This window comes from Mobula birostris, chromosome 13 (assembly GCF_030028105.1).
Source record: "Mobula birostris isolate sMobBir1 chromosome 13, sMobBir1.hap1, whole genome shotgun sequence".
In the NCBI taxonomy this organism is placed as follows: domain Eukaryota; kingdom Metazoa; phylum Chordata; class Chondrichthyes; order Myliobatiformes; family Myliobatidae; genus Mobula; species Mobula birostris.
The window spans coordinates 110,894,183-110,910,630 of NC_092382.1; the positions used below are offsets into that span (position 1 = coordinate 110,894,183).

A 16,448-nucleotide genomic window follows, 5' to 3' on the forward strand; every position below is an offset into this window, starting at 1 on the left:
CCTAACGGTGACACGAACACGACCCTCACAGTTACACAGACATGGCAGCAGTGTACCCCTCACTGTAACATCGACATGGCCCTGGTCGTGTTACTGTTACGCTCCTAGGGGCGACACCTTCATCTGTGACACCAGCGCACCAAACACGATGGCACAGACACTCCACTCACCGTGATACCGAGAGACCCCTCACTGTGATTGCGACATATCCCTCACCGTGACATCGAGGTGAACCTCACAGTGACACGGCACACCTCTCATGGAGACACAGAACCACCTATCACAGTGACAACGACACGTACCTCACCGCAACCCTGTCATATCCATCACTGTGTCACGGAGTCAGTCATCACCGTGATACTGACGGAACCCCCATCGTAACACCAATTATCCTAGGGGGACCAATATCCTGGCAGGGAGATTAGCGAGGGCCACTGAGATGGCTTTAAACGAGAATGGTTGGGGGGTGGGAATCAAATTAAAGAGGCTAGGCGAGAGGAGGTTAGTTCACAACACGGGGATGGGAACCCGTGCAGAGAGACAGAGGGGTGTAAAGTGAGGGTAGAAGCAAAAAGTACTAAGGAGAAAAGTAAAAGTGGCAGGCCGACAAATCCAGGGCAAGCATCAAAAAGGGCCACTTTTCAACATAAATGTATCAGGGCTAAGAGAGCTGTAAAAGAGCGCCTGAAGGCTTTGTGTGTCAATGCAAGGAGCATTCGTAACAAGGTGGATGAATTGAAAGTGCAGATTGTTATTAATGATTATGATATAGTTGGGATCACAGAGACGTGGCTCCAGGCTGACCAAGGATGGGGGCTCAACGTTCAGGGATATTCAATATTCAGGGAGGATAGACATGAAAGAAAAGGAGGTGGGGTGGCGTTGCTGGTTAAAGAGGCGATTAACGCAATAGAAAGGAAGGACATAAGCCGGGAAGATGTGGAATCGATATGGGTAGAGCTGCATGACACTAAGGGGCAGAAAACGCTGGTGGGAGTTGTGTACAGGCCACCTAACAGTAGTAGTGAGGTCGGAGATGGTATTAAACAGGAAATTAGAAATGTGTGCAATAAAGGAACAGCAGTTATAATGGGTGACTTCAATCTACATGTAGATTGGGTGAATCAAATTGGTAAAGGTGCTGAGGAAGAGAATTTCTTGGAATGTATGCGGGATGGTTTTTTGAACCAACATGTCGAGGAACCAACTAGAGAGCAGGCTATTCTGGACTGGGTTTTCAGCAATGAGGAAGGGTTAATTAGCAATCTTGTCGTGAGAGGCCCCTTGGGTAAGAGTGACCATAATATGGTGGAATTCTTCATTAACATGGAGAGTGACATAGTTAATTCAGAAACAAAAGTTCTGAACTTAAAGAGGGGTAACTTTGAAGGTATGAGACGTGAATTAGCTAAGATAGACTGACAAATGACAATTAAAGGATTGGCAGTGGATATGCAATGGTAAGCATTTAAGAATTGCATGCATGAACTACAACAATTGTTCATCCCAGTTTGGCAAAAGAATAAATCAAGGAAGGTAGTGCACCCGTGGCTGACAAGAGAAATTAGGGATAGTATCAATTCCAAAGAAGAAGCATACAAATTAGCCAGAAAAAGTGGCTCACCTGAGGACTGGGAGAAACTCAGAGTTAAGCAGAGGAGGACAAAGGGCTTAATTAGGAAGGGGAAAAAAGATTATGAGAGAAAACTGGCAGGGAACATAAAAACTGACTGTAAAAGCTTTTATAGATATGTAAAAAGGAAAAGACTGGTAAAGACAAATGTAGGTCCCCTGCAGACAGAAACAGGTGAATTGATTATGGGGAGCAAGGACATGGCAGATCAATTGAATAATTATTTTGGTTCTGTCTTCACTAAAGAGGACATAAATAATCTTCCAGAAATAGTAGGGGACAAAGGGTCCAGTGAGATGGAGGAACTGAGCGAAATACTTGTTAGTAGGGAAGTGGTGTTAGGTAAATTGAAGGAATTGAAGGCAGATAAATCCCCAGGGCCAGATGGTCTGCATCCCAGAGCACTTAAGGAAGTAGCCCAAGAAATAGTGGATGCATTAGTGATACTTTTTCAAAACTCGTTAGATTCTGGACTAGTTCCTGAGGATTGGAGGGTGGCTAATGTAACTTTTACATGCACTTTTTAAAAAAGGAGGGAGAGAGAAACCGGGGAATTATAGACCGGTTAGTCTAACGTCAGTGGTGAGGAAACTGCTGGAGTCAGTTATCAAAGATGTGATAACAGCACATTTGGAAAGCGGTGAAATCATCGGACAGAGTCAGCATGGATTTGTGGAAGGAAAATCATGTCTGACGAATCTCATAGAATTTTTTGAGGATGTAACTAATAGAGTGGATAGGGGAGAACCAGTGGATGTGGTACATTTGGATTTTCAAAAGGTTTTTGACAAGGTCCCACACAGGAGATTAGTGTGCAAACTTAAAGCACACGGTATTGGGGGTAAGGTATTGATGTGGATAGAGAATTGGTTAGCAGACAGGAAGCAAAGAGTGGGAATAAACGAGACCTTTTCAGAATGGCAGGCAGTGACTAGTGGGGTACCGCAAGGCTCAGTGCTGGGACTCCAGTTGTTTACAATATATATTAATGACTTGGATGAGGGAATTAAATGTAGCATCTCCAAGTTTGCGGATGACACGAAGCTGGGCGGCAGTGTTAGCTGTGAGGAGGATGCTAAGAGGATGCAGGGTGAATTGGATAGGTTGGGTGAGTGGGCAAATTCATGGCAGATGTAATTTAATGCGGATAAATGTGAAGTTATCCACTTTGGTGGCAAAACTAGGAAAACAGATTATTATCTTTATGGTGACCGATTAGGAAAAGGGGAGGTGCAACGAGACCTGGGTGTCATTATACACCAGTCATTGAAAGTGGGCATGCAGGTACAGCAGGCGGTGAAAAAGGCGAATGGTATGCTGGCATTTATAGCGAGATGATTCGAATACAGGAGCAGGGAGGTACTACTGCAGTTGTACAAGGCCTTGGTGAGACCACACTTGGATTATTGTGTGCAGTTTTGGTCCCCTAATCTGAGGAAAGACACCTTTGCCATAGAGGGAGTACAAAGAAGGTTCACCAGATTGATTCCTGGGATGGCAGGACTTTCATACGAAGAAAGACTGGATGAACGAGGCTTGTACTCATTGGAATTTAGAAGATTGAGGGGGGATCTGATTGAAAAGTATAAAATCCTAAAGGGATTGGGCAGGCTAGATGCAGGAAGATTGTTCCCGATGTTGGGGAAGTCCAGAACGAGGGGTCACAGTTTGAGGATAAAGGGGAAGCCTTTTAGGACCGAGATTAGGAAAAACTTCTTCACACAGAGAATTCTCTGCCACAGGAAACAGTTGAGGCCAGTTCATTGGCTATATTTAAGAGGGAGTTAGATATGGCCCTTGTGGCTACGGGGATCAGTGGGTATGGAGGGAAGGCTCGTGCAGGGTTCTGAGTTGGATGATCAGCCATGATCATAATATATGGCGGTGCAGGCTCGAAGGGCCGAATGGCCTACTCCTGCACCTATTTTCTATGCTTCTATGTTTCTATGAAAACCTCGCGGGACACTGATATACTTGTCAGCTTGACACAGACAGTCACCTCACGGTGGCAAAGTTGCCCTCACTGTGACACCAATACACCCGTCCCCTTGTCATCAACACGCCCCTCTCTCCTGACACTGACAGGGCCCTCAGCATTCCACACATGATCTGTACCGTAACAAAAGCACGCCTCTCACTGTAATTCTCGTCACCGTGACACTGCACGCTCCTCAATGTGCACTGCACGGCAGCGCACCGTGACAACTGCACGCTTCTCAACGTCCACCGCAGCACAGCGCACCGTGACAGCTACACGCTCCTCAGTATGAATCTCATCGCACCACAAGGTGACACTAACACACCGATTACCGAGAACCGCCCAGCACCGTAACGCTGTGTCACACCGCACTATAAACGCAAAATATCCTTCACCATCTCTCTCAGTATCACAGATTCGTCCGTCTCAGATCACCTCTGACATAAAATACCAGCTGCTTTGGGAACAGTATTTGGAGATGATCAGGACACAGACCAAATATCGACAACAGGTTTATGAGCTGAATCTCTCCAACTACGAATATCTCCAGATTTTTTTTTTGTCCTCAAAAACAGCCCCTCCATCTTCGAAACGAGCTCAGACCTTTCGAATGGACGAAGGGTGAAATTTGCCAATTTCCGACGAGTAGCAGAGGTGAAGCATCCCTCCACGCCTGACCCCGGGAGTGTGCGCTGTGAAGGGAGGGTGTGGTGGGAGCTTCACTATGTATCTGACCCCGGGAACGTGTGGTGGGACGAGAACATCAGTCACTATCTGATTCCGTGAGTGTCTAGATAGGACACTGCGCCTCTGACCCGGTGAATGTGTCCGATATGACGCTTCGAGGGATCATCACTCTGTGCTTGACACCATTGCTGTGGGAGTGTGTGGAGGGAACTTCACTCTGGGTCTGACGGAGAGGCTGTGTGATGAGGCGCTGTGGAGTCTATTATGGTACGGTGTGGAGGGAGCATCATTCTGTGTCTGACATCCCGAGTCTGTGATGGGACGGTGTGGAACAAGCATCACTTTGTCTCTGACTCCGTGATTGTATCAGGGAGGGGGTAGAGGTAGCTCAATCTGTGGTTAACCGGAGAGTCTGTGATGGATGATGTGGATTGAACTTCACTCGGTGCCTGATCCTGTGAATTTGTGATGGGACGTTGTGGAGGAAACTTCATTCTGTGTCTTTGCGGCGTGTGTGCGTTGGGCCAGTGTGTAAGAGATTCACTCCGTGTCTGACCTCGGGAGTGTGTGATGGATAATGTGGAGGGAAATTCACTCTGTGATCCTGCTAATGTGCGATGGGACGGTGTGGGGATGTGTCTGACATCGGGTGTGTGTGACGCGAGAAGGGAAATTCGCTCTGTGTGTCAAGCCCTCGTGTGTGTGATGGGAAAGTAGGAAGGATGATTCACTCTGTTTTTCACTCTTTCTTGTTCCTGATTTCAAGGGCAACCGTGTTCCGAGAAATGGATCACAAATACAGACCGGTGTTATTACGTATCCACGATTGAAACATCTTTCCACGAAGCGATGCAAGAATGTTCAAACCTTGATTCAAGGCTGCTGGAAATCGATTCAAGGGATGAAGCGGTATGTATCACAGCAAGAGAAGGTCCCACCGTAACACAGGAATCATCACACACCCGCGAGATCAGACAGAGGGTGAACACCCAGAATACAGTCCCATCACACACTCCCGGAGTCGGACAGATAGTGATGCTCCCTCCACACAGCCCCATTTCGCACTCCTGGAGTCAGGCACAGAGTGAAGCTACCTCCACTCCGTCCCATCCCACACGCCCGGTGTCAGAGACAGAGTGAAAACTCAAAATACACTCCAAGTGCATCACGAGGTCTGATGCAGGGTGAAGTTCCCTCCACACCATACCATCACACACTTCCGGGGTCAGACAAACAGTTATGTCCCTTCACACCGTGCCATCGCACACTTCCAGGGTCAGACATAGATTGAATCTCCCTCCACACCGTACCATCACACACACCAGAGGTCAGACACAGAGTGAAACTCTCTACACACCATTCCATCATACACTCCCGGGATTTGAAACAGAGTGAACCCCCTTCCCCACGGTCCCATCACACACTCCCAGGCTCGGACACAGAGTGAAGCTCCCTCCACACCGTCCCATCAAGCACTCCCGGGGTCAGACACAGAGTGAATCTCCCTCCACACCGTCCCATCACACACACCCGGGGTCAGACACAGAGTGAATCTCCCTCCACACCGTTCAGCGCACACACCCGGGGTCAGAGACAGAGGCAGGTCCGCAACATCCCATCACAGATTCCTGTTGAGAGAAGCTCTGTACATTGTTTTCGATTCTTGGCATTAATCAAATAAATTTAATGTTCCAGAGCTTTGTAACGCACAAACTTGTGCATCGGGACCGTGCATACTGGATTGGAAAATGCGAAGAAGGGTGAGATTTGGACTGATCTGTGGGGTGAGAGTTGGACATTGACATAATCCTGACGGGAGAAAATGAGATTAGTTTACGATAAGACTGTACGAGGTTTTCTGGAGAGTGTGGTAGAAAGGGTACAATCTGGGGCCGACATCTGTCTGTCCGAGAATGACAGGGCAGTGGGAATACTTCGGAAACAGCCAGAGGGCAGTGGGGAGAGTTCAGCACATAGGGATTATTTCTATACTGACGCATGTCGGATTATTGTAGGATTATTTTGGAGATAGTTGCCGGGCTGTGAGGAGAGGCAGCAAAAGCAGGATTTGTTTGATGAATAGCATAGATCTGAGGGGCGAAGGTAGGGCAACTGGATTAGTTTGGAGTCCGATACAGGGCGGTGGACACACAGTGGGTTAATGGATTAGTTTGCGAACTGACGCACGGATGTGGGAGGGAGGGTGCCAGTGGAAGTTTGGAGGCGGACCAGAGACTATGGAGAGATCGCAGTGCAGTGGGGTATGTTAGGTAACTGACACGAAGTCTGGGTAGAGGGAGGGGCAACGGGATTGATCTTGGACCGACACAGGGCTGAGGGAAAAGTGTGGACCAGTTGCATTGATTTCAGGACAGCCATTAGTGTGTGGGGAGACGGTGGGACAGTGGGGTTTGTTTGGGGACTGAAACAGATCTGAGGGGAGAGGGTGGGCCTGTTCGATTCGTATGGGGACTGACAGAGGACTGTGGTGAGAAAGCGGTTCTGTGGGATTAGTTTGGGGAGACACGTGGCTCTAGGGTATCGTTGGGTCAGTACGATTAGTTTGGGGACTGACACAGGGCCGTGGGGAGACATTGGGACCGTGGTATCTGTCTGGGTACTGGCACGGGGCTATACGAAGAGAGTGTATGAATGGGATGATTTTGCGTACTGACTCAGGCTGTTAGGAGGGAGCGATTTCATGGGATTAGCTTGTGAACAGTCTCGGCTCGGGTTCTCTGCTGGGGCTGCTTTGTCTCTATTGAAATTGTTTAACACTCTTGGGTAGGTATGTTGACTGGGGTCTCCTGTACAAGGTACAATCTGCAACGCCCGCCTGCAGTCAGTGCAAAACAAACGGATGGAATAACCGTTGCGATCGAGATCGGCGTTTCATCTGCAAGAAGTCGGCACCTTTGTTCCCGGATATTCCTGAAAAGATCCAGGGTCTCTGTCGACAGCCACTGGAGGCGTCGTGAATCAAGTGATTAACCCCAAATTCTCGTCCTTCTCTCCTCTTCACTTTCACTCCGTGATCCTTTCAAATTCCCTCCTCACATTCTCTGCCTCTCCCTCCTCCTCATACACCTCATCTTGTCGCCATCATATTCTCCCCGCGAAACACCGTCAAACCTCTCTCGCAGTCTATCCCCTTCTTTCTCGCCATTTTCCCCGTCCGGTTCTTCCACGCTTGCTCCACCTTTCTCTCTACCCCTCACCTCCCCTTATTTCCCCGAGCTTTCCCCGCCCGCTTTTTCTCTGCCCCTTCTGACAACTTCTTTCACCTCTCTTCACCTCCACCCACCCCCCACGTATGGCACTCTCTCCCTCCTCTCCCCGTTCCCTCTGATCTCTCTCTCATTCTCCTTAGCACCCACACTCACCTCAATCCTGTGCCGTCTGGTTCTCCATAACCGAACCCCGCGAAAAAGTCTATGCGTATTCCCTCTGTCTGTGCCCCTCTTGTGTTTATAGAACATTGTAAATTTACAACTACGCTCCACCGAATAAAGTCCCAGCGTTCCCGAACTCTCTCCAGAACTCAGTCGTTCAAGTCCCGGCAATATCCTCGTAGAACTCCCTGTACACTCTATCCATTTCACTGTTTTTGTTTTGACTGGCGAAGACCAGCGTGCCAAGTGTCCTGTCTACTCGTGTCGGATGTTTTCCACCGGAATCGCAATTTGATTTATTATCTGAAATATTTAGAGCCAGAAATATGTTCTTTTGCAGCGTCAGTATCCCACAAACATGTCCAATTAATGTAAATTACAAATATTAATAAACCCAGCAAAAATGTCGTGTTAGTGTCCGAGCGTTCAAAGATGGGACGGCGCAGGGGCAGAAGCTGGTTCCTGAATCGTTGTGTGTGGGTGTTTAGACTCATGCGACCCCTCGGTGACTGTAGAAACGAGCAGACAGTTTCCCCGAGTGGGGAGGGTCCTCAGTGATGGACGGCGCCTTCTCGAGGCATCGCCTCTCGAAAATGTCCTCGATGGTAGGGAGGGATGTGACGTCAGAGTGGTGGCTGAGGATGGAACCCTCTGTATCCTGTTATTATTCTGTACGTTGCAGCATCCACTCCAGGAGGCGATGCGGCTTGTCAGAATGTTCTCCACCGAACATCCATAGAACTTTCCTCATCTTCACTGAGAGAGCACACCTCCTCAATCTCCTAAATCTGTGACCCCTTCTGTAGGAGAGAGCTATGGATGTCTTTGAACCCAAATGCAGAGCAATGTCTAGAATTGATTGAGATCAGACTCGAAGTAAACAAGACGGCACTAACTCTAACCAATGACGACATCACACGCACTTTTACTGGAGACGGAACTCTTACGGTTGAGCACTGAGTGCTCAGCTGGAGTCCTTTAACGGTAGACTTTCCATGAAGGAATGTGGCATTGAACAATTATATCTCTGAATCTGAAAAGAAAAGTGACAGTTAACTGTACTCCGGGAAATGGACTTGCGGAAACGTGGACACCTGTCCTAGTCAGTCGGGCACATGGCACCATCTTTGTGTTTGCATGAATGTGTTGGGCCACTGTAGATCCACTGAGTTGCTGTCAACCAGTAACAGAGGAACCTCAATTAAAACCATACGACATAAGAGCATAATTACGCCATCGAGTCTGCTGGCCATTTTATCTCTGTTCGATTGTCCTCTCAGCTCCATCTCCCGCCGTCTGCCGGCATACCTTCATGCCTTCAATCATGAATAATTATTCAAACTGTCTTAAATTTACTAGAGTAAATTAAGTGAATTTTATTAAATTAACATTAACCAGAATGTTACCTGGCTTTCGTCACCTAAGTTACAGAGAAAGGTTGAACAAAGTGGGTCTTTATTCTTTGGAACGTAGAAGGCTGAGGGAGACTTGATAGAGGTTTTTAAAATTTTGAGGGGGTTAGATAGAGTTGACGTAGATAGGCTTTTTCCATTGATAGTGGGAGAGATTCAAACAAGAGGACATGAGTTGTGAATTAAAGGGCAAACGTTTAGGGGTAACATAAATGGGGGCTTCTTTACTCAGACCGTGGTAGCTGTGTGGAACGAGCTTCCAGCAGAAGTGGTTGAAGCAGGTTCGATGTTGTGGTTTAAAGTTACATTGGACAGCGATATGGACAGGAAAGGAATGGCGGGTTATGGGCTGACTGCAGGTCAGTGGGACGAGGTGAGTGTAAGAGTTCGGTACGGACTCGAAGGGCCCAGATGGTCTGTTTGCGTGCTGTAATTGTTATATGGTTATATGGTTATATAAATGCACCGAATGGATGATCCTCACGTCTGCCTGTAGCTAGGAATTCCGCAGATTCACCAAGCTCTGGCGAAGAAAATACCTCCTCGTCGCCTTTATAAATCAAGCCTCTCTTTCAGGCTGTGCCTCTGATCCTAGACTCCCCTAAATTAGGAAACATTCTCTTCTCACCAACTCTGTCATGACCTTTCACCATCCGAAAACTTTCCAAAAGGTCACCCCTCTTTATTTTGAATTCCAGCGGTACTGACCAGAGTCTTCAAACGGTCTTCATATGACCATCCATTCAATCCTGGAATCATTTTAGTGAACCTCCTTTACAATATTCACACATACTTTGATCCCAACCTGCTCACAACTCTCCAAATGTGGCCGCGCAGTTCCTTATTAAACTTACAATTACACCCCTGAATTAATATTGTATTGTAATTAATAGGTGAAGAGGAACTACACATAATGTCTGAACAGCGAGTGTGTGATGGGACGATGTGGAAAGTGCTTCACTCTGTGTCTGACCCGGGAGTGTGTGATGGGACGGTGCGGAGGGAGCTTCACTTTGTGTCTGACCCGGGAGTGTGTGATGGGACGGTGCGGGGGGAGCTTCACTCTGTGTCTGACCCGGGAGTGTGTGATGGGACGGTGTGGAGGGAGGTTCACTCTGTGTCTGACCCCGGGAGTGTGTAATGGGAGGGTGTGGAGGGAGTTTCGCTCTGTGCCTGGCCCCGCGAGTGCGTGATGGAACGGTGTGGAAAGAGCTTCACTGTGTTTTTGACCCCGGGAATGAATGATACGTCTGTGTGGAGGAGGTTCACTCTCTGTCTCTCTCTGACCCTAGGACTGTGGAATGGGAGGCTGTACAGGGAGTTTTGCACTGTTTCTGGCCCAGTGAGTGTGTGATGGGACGGGGTGGCATGGATTGGAAAATAGAAGACCGGGTGAGATTTGGGGTCATGAAAGTTTTTGAGGAGAGAATCGGTTGGGGGATTAGTTTGGGGATTGATAAAGGCTGCAAGAAGGGAATAGGCAATGAGTTTACTTTGGGGACTGGCGCAGGATGTAGGAACGTTGCGTACAGTGGGATTAATTTAGAGACTGATACCTGTTGCGAGAGGGAGTGAGCAGGGGGATTATTTTGAGGACTGACAAGTTTTGTGGGGAGAGTGGGGAAATTGGGAGGATTTGCGGGACAGAGCAAGGAGTGCGGGGAGAGAGAGTGGGACAGTTAAATTTGTTTAGGGACTCACACAGGACTGTGGGGAGGAAATGTGTCACTGCGACAACATGTGGAGAGAGTGAAGCACTGGGACTAATTTGGAGAAAACATTTCTATGGGAAGAGTGTTGGACATTGGATTAATTTGGCAACCGACACGGGCTGTTGGTGGAGAGTATGCGGTTGATTAAATGTGGGTAGTGACATGTGTCTGGGAAGAGAGTGGGAAGTGAAAGTGTGCTGGTGATGACACAGATCTATAGGGAGAAGGTTGAATGTGAGATTATTTTGGGGACGGACACGGGGCCGTGGGTAGAGAGTGGAGCTGTGTGGCACTTTTGGGAACTGACACAGGTTACGGGAGAGAGTGAGGAAATGGGAATTATTTGGGGATTGACACAGATTTGCGGAGAGGGAATGTATCGGTGGGAATAATTTGGGCATTGACAGAGGTCTGTGGGATAAAGGTAGGAAGTGGGAGTGTTTTGGTTTCTGACAGGTCTGTAGGGAGATGGCTGGGCAGTGGGATTATTTCGGGGACTGGAACGAGGCTGTGGGGTGAGAGTGGGAAGTGCGAATATTTTGGGGCCCGACGCGGGACTGAGCGGAGAGAGTGAGGCAGTAGGTGTACATTGCGGATTTACAGTGATCTGTGGGGTGAGAGTGGCGGGTGTGAGTATTTTAGGGTATAAATCAGGCCTGTTCAGACAGTGAAACAGTGGGAGTATTTTGGCGACTGACATGGGGCCTTGGGGAGATAGTGCCGCTATGGGGGTATTCTGGGGAATGGCAGGGGACTGTGGAAAGAAAGTGGGGTACTGTGATTATTCTATTGTCTGAATAATAGGTTGGTGCGAAGAGGGTGGTACAAGGGATTAATTTGGGGACTGATGCAGGGATGCAAGGAGAAATTGGGTCAGTGGGAGTATTCTGGAGACTGACACAGGACTGTGCTGGGGCGTTGTGGGCTGCAAGGAGAGAGTGGGTCAGTGAGAGTTTTCTGGAGACTGACACAGGACTGTGCTGGGACGTTGGGCTAGTGGGAGGTTTTGGGGCCTGCCACAGGTCAATGGTAAGGGAGCGTGTCAGTGATTTTGGGGACTGACACAGGGTTGTCCCTTATGAAGTTGCTTACCCCTCATTGACAGGAAAGTGGCCTCTGATGTCCTGTACAAAATGAACTCTGGGAAGTTCGAATGCAGTGAATGTAAGTCCGGATAGCTTCAGAGTCGCAGTAACGATCAGCACCGTTTCATCTGTGAGAAGCCTGCACCTTTGTACTCGGATATTTTTGAAAAGATGCAGGATCTCTGACCACAGACCAAGGGGCCGACTTCAATCAAATGACAACACCCACTTTTTCCCCCATCTTTCTTCCCAACTCTCAGTACTGCATCCCCTCTGTCCCTCGCTCCACGCTATTCTCTTATTTCTTTCTATCGCACTCTTACTCTCTATTCCGCCTTCTCTTTACCGTTGTCCATCTAAACACTCGCTCTCTCTCATCCTGATCCCCTCCCACATCATCTACTACATCCCCATTTTCCTTCTCCTCGCTCTCTTGCCTCCGTTCTCCCCAGCTCTTCTCCCTTCTCTTCACAATCTCTGCCCCCCGTTTCCCTACTCCCTCTCCACCCCTCTCTCCCCAACCCACCCGTTCATGCATCTACCCCCACTCCCACTACCTCTTCTCCTTTCAGCTACTCTCAACTCAGTCTTCTCTAGACGCCAGCCCCGTGGAAACAGAGTGCATGTATTCGCTTTCTGTCGCACCAGAACTCAGTCCCTCGTGTTTTCCACTGAATCAGCGTCTGCTTTGTAAGCTGTGACTTCTACCACCTGAGATTTGACCTTTTGAACCAACAGTGGGGAGCAAATATGTAAAATGCGCAATGATAACACAAAACGCTAAAATGTCGAGTTGGTGCTCATTCATACAAAAATATGATGGCGGAGGAGAAGGAGGTGTTCCTGAATCTTTGAGTTTTCAGACTCCTGTGCCTCTTCCCCGTTGGTAGAAATGAACGGGGAGCTTGTCCTGGGGTGAGTGGCCTCTGTGATGGGTGCCGCCTTCCTCACTACTGACTCTTTGGACAATCCAGCCTGTTGGTCAACAAAGTTTTTCAGTGCCCTACCGGGTACACCATCGGAACCCGATGCCTCGCGAGGGTTCACCCGCCTGAAGGAAAATTCAGCCTTCAAGACAGAGGTCAAAAAAGAGAAGTAGGCAAGCAGGGCGGAACAATATGCCCCTCTCCGACATCTTGTTCAAATGCAAGGTGAAATCCCAACTAGCGTACAAAAGCAGCTGCACCCCTCCACGTCTCCGCCATCTCCTCCCTCGCCGACACCTTAAACGTTTTACGACACCCCATCCCTGCCGTAAAATTCTCCCCATCTCCGTGACTCGCTCCCTCCTCTGCACCGCTACCCATGTCAGACACTGCTTTATCCCCTACACTCGCCCTATAAATCCATCTCTCTCTTCACAACTCCCCGGTCTAGTCAACCTATCCCTTCCCCTCACCCTTGCCCGTCTCCATGACACCCTCGCTCTTCTCCACACCGCCAGTCTCTGTCACCACCAGGAGTCACTGCACCCTTCCCTGTCTCCATCGGCCTCTTCATCCCCGACAACTCCCCTTGTCGTCAATCATCCTTCCCCCAGCGGCCAACCTCGTCACCGGCAGCTACGTCATCCCCTAAACCCCGCCCCGTTTCCGTCACCAAATTCCTCTTCTATAAAACCCGTCTCCATCAGCGATTCGTCCCCTACACCCCTCGTTGTCTACGTTATCGTGTCCTTCCCAAACGTATTTTCCCCGTCTCCCTGACCCACTGCATTCCCTACAGCCATACAGGGGTCCATCAACCCTCTCCGTCTTCCACACTGCTCCCTCTCTGTGTACGTATGATTGTGGGAAGGAAGTGGGGCAGGTGACGTCAAACACCCCCACCCTACCCGACCCCAGCTCCGCATATCGATCTCTCGGTTCTGTGCCTCTTCACTGATCGGTGTGGACAGGTCGCTCGTTTGTTTCGATACAACATTCTCCCAGTGATTGCTGTCTCACCGCTACGTCCCTGCTCCCATCAACACCATCCTGCCCGTTTTTCAATTCTCTCCTCTTCCCTGCACATCATCGGAACACAAACACACGCATAATCGCCGAGTCCGGCACACAGTTCAAGACTATCAGAACGGCTGAGTGCTGGGGATTGGTGTCTCCGGCACTGAGTGTGGTTCTGTCGCTCAGTAGGGAATAGGGGGTGAGATGATGGAAAGGTGACAAGCTGCAGCGATAGGGTTTTCTTTGTTGCAGGAACAGAAAAGTGGTTCTGTAAACGACAACGAGATTACTCGCTGGTAAGTGGTCGTTATTGGTACCAGTAATATCGGTAGGAAGAGGGAGGCAGTTCTGTAAAGTTGTGCATGTGCAGGTGTTGCAGAACTAGAAAGAAAATCAAATTAACATGAGGCTAAAGAGTTGGTATCGGAACGAGGGCTTCAGATACGTGGATCATTGGGCTCTCCGCACTGGAAGGAGCGACCTCTACAGGACGAGACGGTTTCATTCAATTCAGTTTATGTTTAATTGTAATTTCGTCATACATGCATAACCATGAATACACCCAGGACCAAGCTGCAAAACACAATACCAAGAGTCGCACACGACACAAAGCACAAATAATATAGAAAAAAAAACAGTGCGATCCTACGTACTTTGAATGCCTCCGAAATCGACAATTGACACAAAAGAGCTTGTCTTCTGCCGAACGAACTCTGGGGGGCAGCACAGACTCAGGTCTGGAGCCCGCGACACACTACCCCCGCGTTATGCAGCTCTATCATTTCCTGATCCAGCAAACACTCTCTCAGTGTGGAGTTGCAGGGGATGAAAACCAGAATGGCATAACAGATAGCGGAATCAGATGGGACAGTTGTTGGTAAGAACTTAACAAAGTCAGGAAGCAAGAAGTTGGGCCTGCTAGTATTCGAGTTCTGCGCCGCGTACATTTCAATACAAGAAGTATAGCACGAAAGGCAGATGAGCTCAGGGCAGGGCTCAACGTCTGGAAGCTCGATCTTCCAGCCATTTGTAAGATTTGGGTGCAGGAGGGGCAGGTCTGTTATCTCAGCCTTCCATATACCTGTTTGATATATCTGCATTTACATGACTGTATTGCGTCGTACTAATAAATACCATTAGTTTATAGCAATGCAGGACCCCAAAGTGTTTTCCATTCCTGCTGGTTATTTAACCGGTCACGGGCTATGTGTCAAAATTGGGCCTGCGTCCGGGACATGAACAAATTGGTTGCGGGGCTTGTTTAAATTGATTGGAGAAAATCCCTTTTGATTTGGTCGTGTGGAAAAAGAGCAGAACTGGATGTTAGGAAATACCTGGCATCGGCAAACCCTGTGGTTTTGAAGAGAACTGTAAAAGGATGAGCTGCGGACAATTGTTGAGGAATTGGAACTTAAGACAGTAAAGAGGGGTATGACTAAGGTAGAAATTCAAAGATAAATTGTTGTATATTATATTTCGACGAAGCAATTTACTGAGGATGTGTTGAAAATGTTTGCTGAAGGTAAAGTACTTACTGAGGCTTAGCTTCAGTTTTAGCTGGAAAAACTAAAATGGAGCAGGAGTTGCTCCATTTTATCAGACAATTGAACAGTCCACTATTCCGATAAGATGTACTCTTCACCACAACGTTTACCGAGCCGTCGCCCTTGCGCCTTATTAACTGCATGAACTGCACTTTCTCTGTAACTGTGACACTTCACTCCGCATTCTGTGACTGTTTTCCCCTGCTCTACTCCAGTGACGTGATCTGTTTCCATGGTAATACACTGGGACCTCTCCTGTCTCTGATGTATATGCTGGGGTGGTGAGGAGGGAGGACAATTGACATAGTAATGACAAAACATAGTAATGAGATAAAAATTGGTGAAGTCAATGTTACTGAAAATATTGGTAAAAGTTTTGTTCCTGGACTTTTAAATGAACCACTCCTGAGGTTTGGATTGGTTTTGCGAACTTTGACCCTGCTTGCAGGACAAAGGCCTGCTGAGGAAGTATGTGCCACTCTGTTGAATTTTGTTTCGACCTTTGGAGGTAAACACCTTCAAGGTTATGATGTTGTTCAAGTTTGGGGTGTGGAAAGACACATTTTGAAGTGTTTTTGTGACGAGGAGGAACAATCGGTAGATGTTGCTATGGAGACAGGTATGAAGAAAAGTCGTAGGAATAAGATAGATGGATTATTTGCTCTCTTCCATAACATAAACATGGTAGTTATAAGTCTGGTGATCGTGCAAAGTTTAGTAAAGAGTGGGGGGAAGTTGACAGCTCTCCAAGACAAGGTTGATTTAACAGTTCAACTAATGATCAAGCTGCTGCTAATGATCCAGACAGAGGGACTGATGTTTACCCTGCCCGTGTGGTAACTCAAAGCATGTTTAGAAAGTCTGCTGAGGCCCATGATAGCAACACCAGGGGTGTAAAGTACGATGATGTGTCACAGACTTTTCTACCTTCCGCATTCCAGCGGGACTTAGAGGGTAGTAAAGCTGATGAGAGTAAGGCTGATGAGAAAGGCTTGTCCTAATCGAGGAAGGAATTTATGGAGGAACAGAATAAAGATTTTCAAATGGTAGTTTTAAAGGAGA

At 48.2% G+C, this 16,448-nt stretch overlaps 2 protein-coding genes across 3 annotated transcripts in view; one reads left to right on the forward strand and one right to left on the reverse strand.

Annotated features, from left to right (window-relative positions):
• Positions 1–8,299, forward strand: part of LOC140207351 (C-type lectin domain family 9 member A-like) — a 32,674-nt gene extending 24,375 nt beyond the window's left edge. The window contains exons 4-6 of one of the 2 annotated variants that reach the window (XM_072275900.1): positions 5,065–5,207; positions 5,994–6,058; positions 7,087–8,299. In XM_072275900.1, the coding sequence (XP_072132001.1) occupies positions 5,065–5,207; positions 5,994–6,058; positions 7,087–7,276 (398 nt within the window). In that variant the 3' untranslated portion in view covers positions 7,277–8,299. The remainder of the gene's footprint in view (positions 1–5,064; positions 5,208–5,993; positions 6,059–7,086) is intronic. The other variant, XM_072275901.1, reaches the window with a different exon arrangement.
• The window catches only part of LOC140207344 (oxidized low-density lipoprotein receptor 1-like), a 172,532-nt gene that overhangs the window by 94,712 nt on the left and 61,372 nt on the right, over positions 1–16,448 (reverse strand). The gene's annotated exons all lie outside the window — the stretch shown is intronic.